The 19,073-nt window shown below is 41.6% G+C and overlaps 1 protein-coding gene across 1 annotated transcript; it reads right to left on the bottom strand.

Moving 5' to 3' along the window:
• Nucleotides 1-3,697: 3,697 nt before the first annotated feature.
• Nucleotides 3,698-18,693, bottom strand: Krt23 (keratin 23). The gene is made up of 8 exons (XM_048365324.1): nt 18,257-18,693; nt 12,865-12,947; nt 11,500-11,656; nt 9,724-9,885; nt 9,268-9,396; nt 8,190-8,410; nt 7,061-7,092; nt 3,698-4,662 (listed from the first exon to the last, which is right to left on the bottom strand). The coding sequence occupies exons 1-8, from the start codon at nt 18,650-18,652 to the stop codon at nt 4,568-4,570; spliced, it is 1,275 nt and encodes a 424-aa protein (XP_048221281.1). The 5' UTR covers nt 18,653-18,693; the 3' UTR covers nt 3,698-4,567.
• Between the last annotated feature and the right edge of the window lie 380 nt (nt 18,694-19,073).

Consider the following 19,073-nt stretch of genomic DNA (forward strand, 5'->3'; position numbering starts at 1 on the left):
TGACTTCATTTTTGGATTTTAGCCACTCTCTAATCCTCTGCAGAGTGATGGTGACAGGAGGATGTCATAATAGGATAAATGCAATGGAGTGAGTCACCCACATAGGGGTGAACTTAAGCATGTAGTTAAAGTCCGACACCCAACATTGCTAGAGTATACCAACACTTCAGGGGATATGTATATTAACACCAAAACCCTTACAAAGCGTTTATTGATTAAAGATCATGGGAGAGGATGGTAATTGAAGTATTCCATTGTGATGACTCATGCTAGAGTTATCTTCCAGGGTCTTAACAGCTTATTAAACCTTGTAACTGGGAGCTTGGTGAAAGAGAACATAACTCACCTACACTGAAACCAGATCACCTTTCAGTGAAACTTTTGATTAGTGTTATACTGAAAACATAAATATTTATAGGGGAATTGTTAATGTTCCTGGAATGAGGAACTTAAAGATGGAGTTGAAAGGAATTGAAAACCAAAGTAGGATTTACCTGGGCATCATGGCATGCTCTGCTGAGGACTGAGGGTGCCCCTCCTCTGTATGCTCACCTCTTGTGAAGCGGTAGAGAGGAGAGCGGCACTGGCTTTAGTCTCTCCTATCATTTTTGAGGAGTCAATTTTAGCTTTTCTCCTGGAAACTTTGATGCTTCACCCACAGTCCAGAGTTTCTGGAAAGGTCTATTTCAGTGTTTAAACAAGTAGAAATTCTGGTTAAAGGGAATAGAAATGGACCTTTCAGTCTTAAGTCAACTACTATTACTGGGCAAACAAGAGAGTCTTGAAAATTCTATTTCACCTACCCCTTGCTGCATGCCATACTACCTTGAAACGACTGTTTTCTTTGCTCATAATTGAAGTTTGGTTTTATAGTTGGGAGGATGGTTTATCTCTGTTCCATGATGTCAGGCCTTCTTTCAACTATTGGGCAGCTTGAGTACATGCTTTCTTTTGACTTTTCAATATCTTCTTTATTTAGAATTATTCTTTGGGGGGCTAAGAATATGGCCTAGTGGCAAGAGTGCTTGCCTTGTATACATGAAGCCCTAGTTTCGATTCCTCAGCATCATATATATAAAAAAGGCCAGAAGTGGCGCTGTGGCTCAAGTGGCAGAGTGTTAGCCTTGAGTAAAAAGAAGCCAGGGGCAGTGCTCAGGCCCTGAATTCAAGCCCCAGGACTGGCAAAAAAATAAATCACTAGAATTATTCTTTGGAATTTGTTATGAGTTTTAGAAAATATATTATTTGTTTTTAAAATTTCTTTCAGTTTCTGTTTTGGAGAGGCTGGAATGGAGCAAGGCCTTAGCTGATCATTTTAGATATTAGTTTCTTCATACCTTAAATAGGAAGATTCAATTTGTTGATATTTTTTCTTCTCTTCTTCTCCCCCCTTTCCCTTTTCCCTTCCTCTATTACTTCCCCTTCCCTTTCCTTTATGTATCTTTGGATACTATCCAAAAGTGTTTACCTATATATTTATAAATTAATTCTAGGTCCCACATCTGAGAGAAAACATGTGCCCTTTGTCTCTCTGGGCCTGATTTACTTCACTTAAGATTTTTTTCCCTTGGATCCTCCATTTATTTGCAAATGATGTAATATTATTCTTTCTAATGTATGAGTAAAATTCCATTGTGTATATGTACACTACATTTTCTTGATCCATTTGTACACTGAGGGACATCTGGTCCAGTTCCATACCTTGGCTATAGTGAGGAGTGCTGCAATGAGCATGGTTGTGCAGGTGGTTTTACTGTATCCTAGTTCATAATTTTTTTTTTGATAAATGCTGACAGTAGAATTGTGGATTATAGGGTAGTTCTATTTTTTTTTTAGGAACCTTCATACTGCTTCCCATAGTAGTTGCATGTGTTTACATTCCCATCAACAGTGTACTAGTAGTGTACTAACAGTGTACTTTGCACATCCATCCATGCCAGCATCTGTTGTTTGTATTCTTGATGATGGCCATTCTAATGGGGAGAGATGGAATCTCAGTGTTGTTTTGACTTGTATTCCCTTTATGGCTAGACATGCTGATTATTTCTTCATATGGTCATTTTTCCTTCTTCTGAGAAGGCTCTATTTATCTTGTTTTCCAATTTATAAATTGAGTTGTTGATTCTTCAAGGGTTTAGTTTCTTAATGTATGTATTCTAGATATTAGGCTTTTGTCCAATGTATAGATGGCAAAGATCTTCTCCCATTCTGTAGGAATTTACTTAACCAAGGATGTGAAGGACTGCTACATTAAAAACTATACAATTTTGAAGAAGGAATCAAAGAAGACATAAGAAGTGGAAAGACCTTTGTGCTCCTGGATTGGCAGAATTAATATTGTGAAGAAAGCAGTATTTCCCAAAACAATCTACAAATTCAGTGCAATTCCCATCAAAATCCCAACATCTCTTTAATGATAAAGAGAAAACGATCCAAAAATTCATATGGAACCACCAAAGGCTCCAAATCACAAAAGTAATCCTGGGCAGAAACAAGTACTGTTAAAGGTTTAATAATTTCTAAACACTGAACTATGCTACAGAGCTATAGTAAAGAAAATAGCTTGGTGCAGGCTCGAGGAACAATGGAACAGAATAGAAGACCCAGAAACACACCCACAGACCTATAGCCATCTAATATTTGATGAAGAAGCTAAAAGCACAGCCTGGAAGAAAGTCTCTTGAACAAATGGTGCTAGGAAACTGTATATCCACATGCAGAAAACTAAAACTGGATCCCTATCTATCACCTTGTATCAATGTCAATTCAAAATGGATCAAAGATGTCAATGTAACAGTGTAAGACCTGAAACCATGAAATGAATACAGGCAGGAGTAGGAGGAAACATTAGGGTTCCTTGGCACAGGCAGAAATTTTCTGAGCAAAGATCCAGAACCACAGAGAGTCAAAGAAGGAACTGATAAATGGAATCACATCAGACTAAAAAGTTTCTGTACGGCATTGCTTTTTTTTTTCTGAGATAGGATCTCACTTAGAATTTATGACCCTCTTGTCAGCCTATATGGAATTACAGGTGCATGACAGCATACCTGGCTTAACTTTTATGAATTTTAGTTCCCAATACACATCATGGACAGAGAAGGTATGCAAAAATAATAGTGGAAAAAATGAATCTATACATTTGATTGAACAATATCATATGGATATATGCACTAAGCCATTTTATTATACTTTAGATATAAGTATGTTGACATAGATATTAAACTTCAAAGTGATACTTCATACTTTTCTAGATTAGCCAATTATGTTTGTTTTTGGATAATAGAATATTAATAGCTAATTATTCAAAATGTTTCTGGAATGAAAATAATAGTATTTATTATTTACTTTGTTATGTGGTGTGTGTGTGTGTGTGTGTGTGTGTGTGTGTGTGTGTGTGTGGTTTCAAACTTAAATACAAACAGAAACTCCTGTGATTAATGAGTCACCTAAACACAAAACATTAATCTGATCTGGTTTTTTTTTTTTTTTGGCCAGTCCTGGGCCTTGGACTCAGGGCCTGAGCACTGTCCCTGGCTTCTTCCCGCTCAAGGCTAGCACTCTGCCACTTGAGCCACAGCGCCGCTTCTGGCCATTTTCTGTATATGTGGTGCTGGGGAATCGAACCCAGGGCCTCATGTATATGAGGCAGGCACTCTTGCCACTAGGCCATATCCCCAGCCCTCTGATCTGTTTTTGATGGGTATTTTGTAAGGCTTTTGGGAGAAAGGTTATTCTATGGGACTTGGAGGAAGGTTTATTCTTTGTGTCATAGAGAAAGGTTATTGTGGGAGAAAGGTTATTCTATGTGTCATAGAGTCAAACTTGTGTCATTTTTCTCTTTATCTGAGAAAATATTTCTCTCTACTTGTTTCTACTCAGTGAAAAAGAGGCACATCTCCCTAGATAGGAAAACTGGAATGAATTGGTTACCTTGTTTGATAGAGTGAATATAAAATAAGACCTTGGAAATATTTCAGGTCATAGGAAGAAAAATCATTCATATGTTAAATTTGCTATTTCCCAGTCATACACAAACTATAACTGGAAGGGAAAGGTTAGTGATCGTTTTCTGAGTTTTGTTTCTTTAAAAATAACTCTCTTGCTGAGACTGTGGCTTAGTGGTACAGTGCTTGCCTAGCATGCATGAAGCCCTGTCCAGTGTTTGGCTGCTGTGGACACACCAAAAGCTTGAAGAGCCCTCGAAATCTTTCATGGACAATGCTCTGAGAACCTTCCATGAGAAAGAGGCCCTACGTGGCCTTGTGAAAGAAGGAAAAAGACATGAAGCAAAATATGGGTCATTTTATTGATTCCAAACCAAGATGCATCTTGACAGGAATCTGAAGATTGTGGTAAGAAAGCAAGGCTTTAGTTTCATGAAACTTGACTAAAAAAAGTCCAGCAGTATATGAACAACATAGTAAGATTGCTATCGAAAACAAAAGTTTCTGAATTGCTTATTCCATGGATACCTTTAAGGACTCACCCATCATCGTGGAGATAAGTGCTTTCCATTGAGGGAACAATAGTTTTTACAACAAGCAGAATTAAAACCAAATTGGCCTCACACTTGCTTTTGGATCTCATTCACTTGAGAAACAACGATTCTTCCATTGACTGTCTCCTGGGTGATGGCCTTGAGCACTGGAGCTGCAGATGCTGAGGGAAGAAGCACCCAAGAGTTCAGTGCCAGGTTGCCCTGGTCATCAGAACCTAACTCACTTCCATCCCCTGCGCTCAGCCCTGCAGCCTCTCTGTGCCTTCCAGAACACTCACTAGGGCACATGTTAGACTCTGATGTCCCCATGAAGACCTTTTCCACCCACCCTTTAAGAAATGAAGGGCTCTCTCTCTCTCTCTCTCTCTTGGTCTATGGAGACCAAGACCTTCATCCTGGGTGTACCTGCAATAGCAGCTGTTTTCTGACTTCCAGCACCTGAAGACTATTTTCTGCTCATGTGGGCTCTGTGACTCTTTTGTTTTTGCCAGTCCTGGGGCTTGGACTCAGGGTCTGAGCACTGTCCCTGGCATCTTTTTGCTCAAGGCTAACACTCTACCACTTGAGCCACTTCTGGCCTTTTCTATATATGTAGTGCTAATCAAACCCAGGGCTTCATGTATATGAGGCAAGCACTCCACCATGAGACCATATTCCCAGCCCAGCTCTGTGACTCTTGAATCACAAATTCTCTGATCCTGCAGATCATTAAATGCCATTTGGAACAGCTCCTCTCATTAACTAGAAAACATGGCATGTGATGGATGGGTGTGAAATCAGAGATGTTCTTCATGGCAATTGTTTTCAAAGAGATGCTTTATCTGAATAAGTGCCTTGTTCATGCACTCAATCTACTGACTGGAGACCACAGGGAAAATCAAAACCATTAACTGGTGATTCAAGGAAAACGTAGATAATATCAAATCTCTTGCAAGTGGACTGGATTAACCCATTAAAAGAAGGCTCCTCATACCTGCATATGGTTAAGGAGAGCCTGAGGGGCCATAGGTTGAAATCTGCAGTAGGTAGCTATATGGTAATGAGACCAACTCTGGTTTTCTGAATATCTATGACTGAGAGTTGTTTGATCATAAACTAGTGTTAGTCGGATGTGGGTGACTCACAGCTGTGATCCTAGCTACCCAAGAGGCTGAGATCTGAAGGGCATAGTGGGTTGGAAAGTCCATGAGACTCTTATCTCCAATGAACCACCCCCAATCTAGAAAACTACAGTCAAGTCCTAGAAGTTTTCTATGGTGTGCTAATGATCATCAGAGACAATAAGACACTCAAATTATAGATAAAACAAAGTAAAATTTTTGTTACTACTGTTTCTTTTTCTTTTTTACCCCTTTCAGCATCCCAGTAGCAACTGTTCCATCTCTAATTTACTATAATGCAACATGTTCAAGAAGAGGCTAATGGCATAGTGTTCTCATCCTGATGTAACCACATAACACATTTTTAAAAAATATCCCAGTCAAATCTCATTAAACTGTTCAACAGAACCGAGTTTGGAAAGTAATCTGTTAATTTTCTAAGAGTTTAGGAAACTGATTTCCTTAATAGACAGAATACCATTAACTGCCTTTTAAACATATTTTCTGTGTGCAAAGAGCCTTCAAATATAGATTGAGCTTCCTTTATCCCAACCTCCCAAATCCAAAAACGCTCTAAAATCCAAAACTTTTTGAGCAGTGACAGGATGCTACAAGTGGAAATCTCCACACTGTAAAACTTTGTTTCATAGCCAGGTGCGGTGGCTCCAGCCTGTAATCCTAGTGATTGGGAAGGTATAGAACAGGACATTGAAGTTAGAGGCCAGCCAGGCATAAAAGTTTGAGAGATTCTCATTTCAGCCAATGGCTTGTGTGCAGTGCCACACACCTCTCATTCCCAGAAAGCATAATTCAGGATGGCTGAGGCATAAAGTGAGACTCTGCTTTAAAAATACCCAATGCAAAAAGAGGCTGGGGGCATGGCTTCAGTGGTAGAGTGCTTGCCTTACAAGCAAAAGTTCTGAGTTCAATTAAAAACAACCCTCCCCCCCCGAATTGCTGCCAAAAAATCTCTAGGAATATAAAAACTTTGTTTCATGAAAAATATTGATTAAAATATTGCATGAATTGGCCCGCCCACCAGCCATATACGTAAAGTATGCACCTTATAAAATATAATGCATATAAGACATAATGGGGTTTTGTGTTTAGTCTCGGGTCCCATTTTCAAGAGGTCTCATTATGATATGCAAATGTTTCAAAAGTTTAAAAAAAATAATTCTAAACTATCCCAAACATTATGTATGCGAGGCAAGCACTCTTGCCTCTAGGCCATATTCCCAGCCCATCCCAAGCATTTTGAATAAGAGATTTTCAAACCATGTTCTGTTGAGGACAATAATGAGAACTCACTTTGTTTTCTGGCTATTTAGGAACAAAGTAAAAGAGTAAGCACCAGATTATTTGGACCACAGAAAATGTTAGGACTAACTACAAGGTGGGTGAAAACACTGATTTCATTTTTAAAATGCAGATCAAAATGATGGATGATTTTTCTTACCTTTTCTGGTCCACTCGGATTCTTCCATTGTCCTGTAAGCAGAGAAAGGTGAACGTTTACTTGTCTTAAACAATAATCATAAAATTTCAGCATGAATGAACATCCTTTGCCTGCTTATGAACTCTTAGCTCCTTAAGGAGGAATTCTTAGTTCCTTGGTTCCTCATTGCTTGTCTGAGTCACTGGAGAATTTTCTGGATGCAGAAGACTGTGATCTCTGGGGTATGGAGTCCTCTAACCCCTTCCCTTTCCCTTTCATCCCACCGAAGACTTTGCCAGGATCCCTTCCGGGGTAAGGGTCTCAAGCCTGAACCCCCCCAGCTTCTTAGATCGGCCAAAGTTTGGCCCAATGATGTCTTATTTATACCTTTTCTTAAAATACAGAAATAAAACTTCTAGTTGGGCATTAGGAGCTCATGCCTGTGACCCTAGCTACTCAGGAGGCTGAGATCTGAAGATCATAGTTAGGAGCCAGCCGGAACAGACAAATCCAAGAGACTCTTATTTCCAGTTAACCAGCAAAAACCTAGAAGTGGAGATGTGGTTCGAGTGGTAGAGCACCAGCCTTGAGTGAAAAAGGCTAAATGAAAAACCAAGAAGTCTTGAGTGCCCAGTACTAGAACCAAAAAGCAAAAAAGCACAAAACAAGAAACTTAAACATCAACAATAACAAAAACCCAACTTGTAACCCTTTCTCTTGGGGTCATAGAATGTACGAACTCTTTTTATGATCAGCTATTATTTCCTGGGATGTTTAATAGTCAGCTATTATTTCCTGGGATGGTCAGAAGTACTAGACTGAAAAATCTAGATGTTTCTTTCTCTTTCTCATGCATCCTGTGCTGCTCTTTGGCGAAAGCACATTTCCTCTGGTTAAACTCTGGGGATGGAAAGATGTGTGCGTTCTTAGTTACTTTTTCCTTCGAGCCCTTACTAGATTGGCTGTAAGCATTCAGCATGCAAATCTTCTCACCCTGGGGGGTTCTAGTTGATTGTTTCACCTTTGGTTGTTGAGTGAAGCAGACCTTACATAGATATTTCAGAGAAAGTCAACATTAACCTTTCTTCCTCTTTCAAACCCACAAGGGCCAGGTACCCTGAAGCTTCCCTTCCCATCATCTCAGCCTCACCCCTCAGTGTCTCCCTCCAGGAGCTGGCGGTAGGTGGCGATTTCTTTCTCCAGATGGGTTTTGATGCCCAGGAGCAGCTTGTGTTCAGTGTTCTGACGCTCGAGGTCACGGCGGAGCTGCCTTAGTTCTTCCTCATAGCGGGCGATGATCTGCTGGATGCCCTGGAGCTGGCAGGAGTACCGGGACTGGGTCTCTGACAACATGTACTCTAAAGCAGATTTCTGAAAGAACATGTGAGAGATCTTTCACTGACTGATGGATCCTTCCTTGCTTTGACAATGTGTGTGTGTGTGTGTGTGTGTGTGTGTGCATGAGTGTGTGTAGCATTTAGCTTGTGTTGACCACTCTGCCCAGTTTCTTGGTAAACTCTGAGGAGACAAAGATGAGAATCAGGTTGAATGATACATTTGGAGCTTGGGTTGCTGTGTTAGACTTCTGAGGCCGTTTTTTGGGCCATAAAACACACACTCACACACTCACACACATACACAAACACCCCCCCCCCCCCCCAAAACCAATTACTGCATCAGGGAATTCTTGGCAATGTTAGCACCCTCCTGAAGTGTTGATGATCTATGCTATGTATGGGGGATTGGACACACCCCTTCTTCCATACTGTTCTTTATGGCCTTCTTCCATTCGGTCTGGATAGCAACTGGGGATGCGGTCTCTTCATATCCTCAGAGGAGGGATGACATGTACAATAGAGGATGCACAGTTGAATTCAAATTTCAGCTGAGCAGCAAATAACTTTTTAGGACAAATAGGTCCCAAACATCATACCAGATTAGACAGGGGCATGCTCACACTTAGAAAGAAAAATGTAGATGTTTCTCTAGAACTTAAACTCAACTGAACATCTCTGTGTGTATCTGTGTGTGTGTGTGTGTGTGTGTGTGTGTGTGTGTGTGTGTGTTTGTGTGTATTTGTGCTGGTACTGGAGATTGAACTCAGGATCTTATACTCTCCCCTTTACTCAAATCTGGTGCTCTATCACTTGGACCACCCTTCTAGTTCTGGCATTTTGGGCTTTGTGGAGGAGGTGGTACTGGACTCAGGATTTTTAGCTTCAAGTCACCTTGTTGTGCTGTGTCTGTAGGTCAATCTCTAGGGCTTGGAAAGTTCGTTTCAGCTCGTGGATGTCATTTTGGTTGCCCTGCACAGCTGCTGGACTGGGACCAGCCACCTCCTGGGACACAGCTGCAGACTGTGAAGAAAACACAGGCAGAATCATCAGCATTGGGATTCTATGGCAGGGAAAACTTTTAGATTTAGTTCTGTCTCTGTCCGACCTCCCCCCCCCCCCCCCCCCCCCCCCCGCGCCCGGCTGCTTGAATTCAGATCCAGGGCATTGTCCCTTAGTTTTTTTTTTTTCTTTCACTCAAACTGGTGCTTTACCACTTGAGCCACAGCCCCACTTATATATTTTGAACATAAGAGTCTCTGAGATTCGTCTGCCATGCTCTACAGATTTCCTGTCCAGCTAGGATAACAGGTCTAAGTCAGGGACATCTGCTGGCCACCTTTCTCGTACCTGCTCTTTAAACCAAGTGTCAATGTCCTGATGCTTCTTCTTTATTATGAGCTCATATTCCTGCCTCATATCCTCCAGAACCTTAATTAGATCTTCTCCTGGAGTGCTGTCCACCTTCACATTGACCTTGAAGTCGCTTGGCACTGGGTTCTCCCCCAATTCCTGTTTAAGAACAGAGGAAGAAAATGAGTTGGTTGTGATAAACACAGGGCTGGATTCCCGATTTGATTGGCAGAGGTGGCTAGATCTTAATCCCCTTTATTCAGCTTGTGTGATTGTTTCACTTTCCCTGGAGTGATTTTTTTTAACTTATTTATGACACAACATTGGAGATAAGCTGGACCTTGGTGGTGCACGCCTATAATCCTAGCTACTCAGGAGGCTGAGATCTAAGGATTGGGGTTAGAAAGCCATCCAGGGCAGGAAAGTTTATGATACTCTTATCTCCATTAAACTACTCAGAAAAAGCTGGACGTGGCACTGTGGCTCAAGTGGTAGAGCACTAGCCTTGAGCAAAAAGAGGCTCGCGGGACAAAGCCCAGGCCCTGAGTTCAAGCCCCAGGACTGTCGAAAAGCAAACAAGCAAAAACATGTTTTCCTCTAATTTTTTTTTAAAAGAGAAGCACAAGAATCAAATGCCTCTGTGATTACTGGCTCCGCCCCTGTGCAAATATTTCAGAGACAATTATGCTTCAAGAATGTTTGAAGTCCTGACCAGCAAATAGCCATGGGCACCATCTGACTATACAATGAAGTCGTTGAATATTTTCCTTGTCTTTTTAATTTTTAATTTTGGCAGTGCTGGGGTTTGAACTCAGCAGTCCTTCTACCACTCCAGCCACACCTCCAACGTAACATTTCTGGTATTTTGTCCAGGCTTTGGAGAAGCAGCTCAGTAAACAAAAGGCAAAAGGTGCAGAGGCTTTTGCAACTCTGTGCCTTGTGCATTTGTAGGGCTGATGCCTTAGGACTTCATGAATATGAAGCAGCCACAGGAAAGGCTTAATTAAGAGCCACTGTCTAACCAGCTATTCAGAAACTGGGCCCTTTGATGTTCAGGTGCAACTTTTTTTTTGTTTCCCTAAAATGGAAATTGTCTTTCTATCATTGTATCAGTCTCAGGGACTTGAAACGAATGGAAACTCTTTACAAGTCAGTCCAATGCTTCTGGATTATGATTCCTAATTTTCTTCACTAGCCGTATTTATCTTAGTATGTGACAGACTTCTTTTATTCTGTCATCCCGAGTTTGCTGCTCATTAGGCCAATAAAAGAAGTCTACTCTCACACATTTATTTTTCTAGTGTGTTAACAAACAAGTCTAAGTAAACAGTGATTTACTGTTTGCTGATTCATCATTAATTCTGATTGCATTTCAGTAGCTGAGTTTGATATCTGAGTAGATGACCTTGTAATTAGAGGAATTAGATATTTATGATTCTTGTTTTACGTACATGTGAGTACCAGAGCTTGAAAGTAGCACTTCACATTTTTTTTTCTTGGCTTGATTACTCATGGCTGGTGCTTTACCACTTGAGCCATGCCTTTCTAGTTGTGCATTTTTCTCTCCTGGCTAGCTTTGAACCATGGTCCTCTGATATCAGCTCTCCTGAGTAGCTGGGATTATAGGCCTGAGCCATTGATGCCAGGGTTTCATATGATTCTTTATGAAGGACAATAGGACTGGCATTCAGGTGATGGCTTCTACTGAGTTGCCCTGGAATATGCCTGACTGAGAGCTGAACTCATTGCCTGGAGTTCCGGGGACAGCCCTACCTGCTCATGGCGCTTCTTCATGAGGATGAGCTCTTTCCTCATTCCCTCCACTTCCTGTTCCAGGTCTGTCGTGACAATGGTCAGATCATCCAAGGTCTTCCGGAGGCCCTCTACTTCCATTTCCAAGTCTTTCTTAAAGAAGTGTTCATTTTCATACCTTTGGTTGGAAGGAAGGGAAGAGTATACCTGTTGTTGGAAGGCCAAGGGCTTTATAAGGACTCACTTTACTTTAGAAGTGAATCTTACTTTAAAGGTTTGACCTGGGAAAATGAATGGGTGAAGGCTGCCATTTACATATTCACATTTACAAATGTTAGGCTCTCACTGGGATGGCACTCTACCACTTTAGCACCATGCATCTATTCTTACCCCCCCTTTTATTAGTTAATTGAAAATAAGACTCCCACAGACTTTTCTGCTTTGGCTGGATTTTAACTGTGATCCTTAGATCTCAGCCTCCTGAGCTAGTAGGATTACAGGCAGGAGCCACTGGTAGCCAGCTCAATCAAACATTTTTTTTTCTTCTTCTATTTTGGTCCTGGGGCTCAAACTCAGAGCCTGGATGTTTCCCCCCTTCCCCCCACTCAAAGCTAGCCCTCTCCAATTGAGTCACAACCCCACTTCTAGATTTCTGGTACTTTAATAAGAGACAAGAGTCTCTCTCTTTTTTCTGGTCTTGGGGCTTGAACTCAGGGCCTGGGCTCTGTCCCTAATCTCTTTTACTCAAGGCTAGTGCTCTATAACTTTGAGTCACAGCTCTACTTCCAGCTTTTTGGTGGTTAATTAGAGATAAGAGTCTCACAGATTTTCCTGCCCCAGCTGACTTTGAACCATGGTCCTCAGGGTTTAGCCTTCTAAGTAGCTAGGATTACAGATGTGAGCCACTGGCACGGAGCTCAAATCTTATTTTTTTTTAATTTCACAGAGAGAATAGAACAATAAACATTCACAGGTCTATAACCTATCTTTAGAAACCATTACTGTATTGCTGCATTTGCTTTATTTATATTCCTTGTTGAGCTTTTCCAAAGTAAATTATAGATATTATAACATGTTAATGCAAAATACTTCAAAATGCATCTTTTAAGAGAATAAAAATTCTCTCCTAAAGAAGCATAATTAAGTGGTCATATCTGAAATTAGGAATTACTTAATGTCATCTAATTCTTGGATTACTATTCATTTCCCCCCATATTATAGCATGCATCTTATATATGGTTTAAATCGGGTCAACTCAAATACAGCACATTGTATTTGTCTTTGGTATTATTCAGTAAGATTCTGGGACACAAGCCATGACCAAGTGAGGTTTCCTTTGGCAAAGCAAACACACAATCCACACAGCACGGCAAGGAGGGAACTTACTTGAGGTTGAAGTCATCCACGGCCATCCTGGCATTGTCAATGAGAACAAGGATCTGAGCATTGGCCATCTTACCATCCACGATCTGTAAAAAAGGCACCAAGCATGGTATCAGCTGGACGTCACAGCTGTTTCCTCCTCAGATCTACTGGGTTTGTTGGCTTTTTAGCACAGACTGCTTTTTCTCTGGTGCAACAGAGAGAACCAATTTTCTGAGCGCATAATGAGGAACCAGGTATGGGGTGACTTTATAGTAAAGATGTGATGTGTAGTCAGTTTTTGCTGTCTTTTGTTTGAATGTTGACTTTAGTGGTTGGGGATTGAGGTAATGATTGGAAAGAAAGCTACAGGGGCAAGAGGGAAAGTGATTACTCAAATTGCCTTCTAACTCTCTAACTGTGGTAAATATGTTTGCTTCTGCTCTTTGCATCTGAGACTGTTAAAAGGAGCTTTGCTTCTGAGCCTTTTCTTATTGTGAATATTAATTCAGTTCCTAAAGTACAATAACAGCTGTTTTAGAGGTGTCTAATCTTTACTTGTGTGATGTTTCCAATGTGAATGGACAAAACTGACAACTTGCCAGAGGCTGGTGCTTCATGCTGGTTGTCATCCTAGCTACTTGAGAGGCTGAGATCAGGAGGATTATGGTGCTAGATAGTCCAGCCTGGGCAGAAAAGAGGCTCCAACTCAATGAAAAATAAGCTGGGCATAGTGGCACATGTTTGTTATTGCAGTTACAGTGGGAAACAAAAACAGGAGGGTCACTGCCCAGGCATGTACCTGGGCAGGAAGTGAGACCCTATTTAAAAAATAATCAGTTCCAACAATTTCTGGAGGCATGGCTCAGCAGTAGAATGGCTGCTTAGCAAAATGCAATGCCCTGAGTTCAAAGGCCAGGAGGGTACTGAAAACATAAACAAAAATCCTAATAGTCATCCCATAGCACAAGTGACCAGAGACATACACTACAATTTGTAGCTGGTATGTGTTTGTGTTTGTAATGCATTCCGTGATGAGAACACCCCAAATGTGGTTTATTAAAACATTAATTGAGCTAATTCTTTACCATCTAATGAGGCTTCTTAATAAGCAGGGACAGTATTCCAGCCTCCAGTTAATCATTTTTACTAGATTGTTAATATTATTTTTTGTATACTTTAAAAAGATGAGTATTGTTAAAACATTTACCCAAGTGACAGTGTATGTAGGATGCTATGATCAGAGACACAGGGCACATGTGATGGTTGTCATTGTCTTTAGGGAAAGTGGGTGGAAAATATCTCACTGTCTAAAGATATCATAATACTTTTGTACCAAGTAATCGTGCCAACTTAGAACCTGAAGCCTTTCTTTGTTCTGGCTCTCTTCCTGACCATCCACAAGATCTTTGGCCTTTATTCTCTGTAAAGTAGAAACACATGGCGACCTTGGATGTCCTTGTTCTAAACTTGGGCATTTTAGCTAGCTCCAGAGAATCCTTGGAGATTCCTACTTTATTCAGACAGTGAATTCCTTTATGTAGAGAGGATTTTCTTAGAACAAAGCTACTTCTTAATACCAAGGCACTTAGAAAAAAAATCTGGCCCTATTTTAAGCTCCACTGATTCTTTGGAATTTGGTCTCCAGAATGTACAATTGAAGCTTCCAGAATTGCTAAAAATGCTAGGCCTGGAACTCAAAGAGCAAGGCTGGGCACTCACTAGTTGAGTGACTTTAGCTGGGTCTCAGTTTCCTTAACTGTAAAATGGTAACAACAATAGCTACCCCATCAACAGTTGTGAGAATCAAAGGATATTAAACAAAATATTGCTATAAAAAGCCCATTCTTGGCATAACTATAGACACTCTGAAAACCTAGCTGGAATGGAATTAGTTCAGGTAAATGAAAATTACGCAATTTTCTTCCTTTGTCTCTTTTCTTCTTCTTCTTTTTAAAATCAGCACTTTTATAATTAGAGTCTCTTATCTGCATCAGGCAAAGCCCTGGGTTTTACACCTTTACCTTTTGCTCCACATAGTGGGGGATAACCAGCTGACTGCCCCTCCCAACTTCCTTCTTCCTTTTGTGGGATTCCAAAGGTCCTATGATATCTTTCTTTGCCCTAGTAGTGGGGAGTGCTGGCATTTTTTCATCTTCCATCTGCAGTGCTGCTTTGGAGGAATTCTTACCAACGCTTTTCCTCCCAATCCCTTATTATTTACTCTTATGCAAGATGAAAAGTAGTTCCATGTCTCCCAACTCATAGGACTCTGGGGTGTGGGGATATGGGGTAAAGGAAGCCTTACTTCCTTGCGTAGCCAGCTATTCAATTTGACACATGATGGAAGTTTGATTGACATCCAGGAAATCTTGCACTATATATACCACAGAGTCAGCAAAGCAAAGACAAATTCGTTTGTCTTTCAATGAAATAGATGCCTTTTCCATTGTAAATCTCACATCAAGTGTCTCATTTCCCCAGCTGGCACTGGCCTAGATCGTGAGTGTGAGTTCTGAAATGTACTTGATAGAAAGCATTTTGAGATAAAGCCTTTGAAACGATTTCCCACCGCTCAGGCTTTCTTGATATGATACTAAGATGCAGCCATTATTTATAGACCTTCTTTATGGTCATAAATGGATGAGGATGGGTTGAGAAATACCGTGTGAGGCTGAGGTATTACACTGCGTGTTGTAATCGCCACTTGGATTCTCTCCAAGGCCCTAAGTTCATTCTTTTAAAACCTTGTTAGTCTTGCAGGGTGTGTGATCTCTTATCTGGGAGAGAAAAAGAGACTTTCTGACCATAAACCCAATTGCTACATATAGTACTCTTAAGAATTATTTAGGATATTCATGATATTCCTATGAGTATGCTCAGTTCTTTTAAAAAATTATTTTAGTTGGCTGGGAATATGGCCTAGTGTCAAGAGAGCTTGCCTCGTATACATGAAGCCCTGGGTTCGATTCCCCAGCACTATGTATGTAGAATCTATATATGTGTATAGAAAACGGCCTGAAGTGGCGCTGTGGCTCAAGTGGCAGAGTGCTAGCCATGAGCAAAAAGAAGCCAGGGACGGTGCTCAGGCTCTGAGTTCAAGGCCCATGACTGGCAAAAATAAATAAATAAAATAAAATAATATATATTATTTTTAGTTATATGGTACAGAGGAATTGAACCCAGGGCCTCATGCATGCTAGGCAAACACTCCACCACTAAGCCATACTCCCAACTGAGTATGTCAAATTTTGTGTTTCTAAAGGGTTTTTTTGTTTTTTTTTAAACCAGTCCTGGGGCTTGGACTCAGGACCTGAGCACTGTCTCTGGCTTCTTTTTGCTCAAGGCCACAGAACCACAGAACCACTTCCGGCTTTTTCTGTTTATATGGCGTTGAGGAATCGAACTCAGGGCTTCATGCATGCTAGGCAAGCACTCTACCTCTAAGCCACATTCCCAGTCCCCTAGACATCTCTTGAGGCTGGTTTACATTATGTCTACAGGATAATGGCAAACTGTTCATACCATATCCTCCCCACCCCCTAAACACCTAGGGGATTAGATTGTCCTCCACTACATCTGGGATGCTCCTATAGAGAAGATAGTGTCAGAGAATAAGCTGCCAATCTTCTCTGCTGCCAGATACCTACTAACTGCTGTAAAGATTCAAAGACAAAGTTGTACCCAGGGAGCCCAGACTGAGTCATTACTCCTGGTCTCTCTCCTAGCCAAGCACTCTACCACTAAGCTATATTCCCAGTCCCCGAAGGGTTGAATTTTGAAGTCAATTTCTTTGAAGTCAATAGACTTTCTAAAGGACAAGCGGGATGCTGTATCTACTCAGGATGTTTCAGCAGGGTCCAGGAAATGGCCAGCCCCAAGTAACTGTAGGACCTCGGCCCCTCATCTGCAAATGGTAGAGGTCAGGAAAGATGGACAACCTCAGCACTAAAAGGTACTTTCTGTAAAGCCAGAGATAGAAAACAACTGGAGTCAAAGTCCAGAACAGAGTGGATGCTGAAGCTGAAGGAATTCCCTAGTATGTCTCAGAATTCAGAGTTCTGGCGCCCTAGAGAGTGAGCAGTTGTGCTTCCCCTTCCCTCTCCTTCTTCTTCCCTCCTCTTCCTTCCCTTTTCTTCCCTCCTCTTTCCCTTCCCTTCTGTCCTCTTTCCCTCCTTTCCTTCCTTTCCTCTTCTACTAATGAATACATTATTTGATCAGGTATAACCTCCTATTTCTTTTGGGAGTCATTTGCAAACATCTACATTTCCCTCCATTTCTAAAACCAAAGCAACTTTATTAAATGAAAAAACATGGTGAGGATGTTGAGTCACCTTGTTTTTTTTCATAAAGACAACCATGCACTATGTAGTTAAGGTAATTACACACTCAGTGATTAGGCCGATTATTCAATAATTAGGGTTCATTACAAGGACAGATTTATACTATCTTGATTGGTCCTTTCTACCTTCCACCAAGGATGACTTGAGTATTGTGAAATAATATGGCATAAATATTGAAAGCCTAGGATGCCCTTTTTGAGGGTAGGTTAACTCACGATCTTACCGGGATTTTCTGGGACTGCTTAACATGAGGGAAAGGATATAGTTGTTTTTTTTTTTTTTTTTTTTAAGACAACAAGATAACCGAGGTCCCTCCACTTACAGTTGAATGTCCCACTTGACATTTTAGATGTTGGACTGCTAAATTCTTCATTTTCCAAAACACGTCTCCAGAACCCATCCTAACTCTCACATTTTAAAATTTAGGTCCCTCCTATTATTTTTCCTAGTAGTGTGCCATTTCTCAGAAGTGAGCCACTTTTTCTTATAGCAGCCCTTAAGGAGTATCCAGCGATGTCACCCTGATGGAGATGTTCTAGTAGAATGACCGACTTTAGGTGAAAGGGCCACAGCAGTACAACGGAGCCTTTTGTTGATGGATAGCCTTCCTGCTGCCAGGACCGTGAGGTGGAACAGAACTGATGTAATGAGAAAGTAAATACTCTCTTGCGACTAGTGTGCCCAGTGTGCAACATGCCTACAGCTGCTACCACGGCTGTGACATGGTTGAATCAGGCAGTGATACTACACACTCCCGGGCTACCTCATCCTTTCTAAAGTTTTTATTTCTTAGTTGGGGAAAAATGTGAATCAGATAGTTTCACTCTTTAAAAAGAAATGCCTCTTCTACTTACTATACTTACCATTTTTGTTGCCTTCCTGTGCTCTGTTAATTATACAGAGCACATATTTAAGCAATAATGAGAAGGTATCCTCAAATTATCTCTGTGAGCATTTACTTGGAGCTCTTGGTCTCTTTTCTCAGGACTGAGGGTTTGTGCTGCTTTTCCTCCCCCAGGGGTCCCTGGCAATGTGACACCCCCATGTCTACTTCAAGGCCACTGGCATCTTACCTGCTCCTGCAGGTGGCTGATGTTTTCCTCGTATTGAGAATAATCTTTCCTGCTGCCGGTATCTCTCTGCTGGTGCCACTGCAGGATGCGGCTTTCCAGCTTCAAGTTGGCCTCCTCCAGGGCACGCACCTTGTCCAGGTAGGTTGCCAGACGGTCATTGAGGTTCTGCATAGTGGCTTTCCCATTCCCACTTAGGAGGGAACCACCTCTTCCGGACCACCAAGACCCTCCAGGGGGTGGGCAGCTCGGTCTGGTGAAGGAAAGGGAGATGCGGACCCCTCCAGCACCTCCATGGACACTGGGGGCCCGGGGGAAGCTCCCTGGCTGACCCCAGTTGCTTTGAATCCCATGGAGGGAGGCTAAATGGTTCTGGCTAAAGCTACGGCTGGAGCTCATGGTCCCATCTGTGTTCAGAACAGGGCTGGGCTCAGTGCTGTTCCCCCGTGCACTACAACACTGAGCCTCCCTGGACTGCCCTGAATGGTTTTTATGCCCTTTGTTGTGGGAGTTTCCTTCTCTGACAACTGTACCAACAAGATCCTATCATTGTGCAATGTGTGTTTCCTCTTGGTCAATCCTGAAGTGCCCCTGGGCCAAGATGCACTGTTGTTGTTTAGAACCACATCAATATGCCACTTTGCTTCCTCCCTTCCAGTTGCCAGCTGGAGGCGTGGCCCACGACATGGGGCCAGTAGGAGTCTCAGGTGTCTTTCTAATCTCCCTGTGGAATTTTTCCATTCTCTATTTAGTTTTTGAGAAGGGTCAGATTAGAGTCTGCACTAAAGTTATTTCATACAGCACAGAGTTTTCTTTTTTA

Source organism: Perognathus longimembris, chromosome 17, assembly GCF_023159225.1.
Source record: "Perognathus longimembris pacificus isolate PPM17 chromosome 17, ASM2315922v1, whole genome shotgun sequence".
NCBI lineage: Eukaryota > Metazoa > Chordata > Mammalia > Rodentia > Heteromyidae > Perognathus > Perognathus longimembris.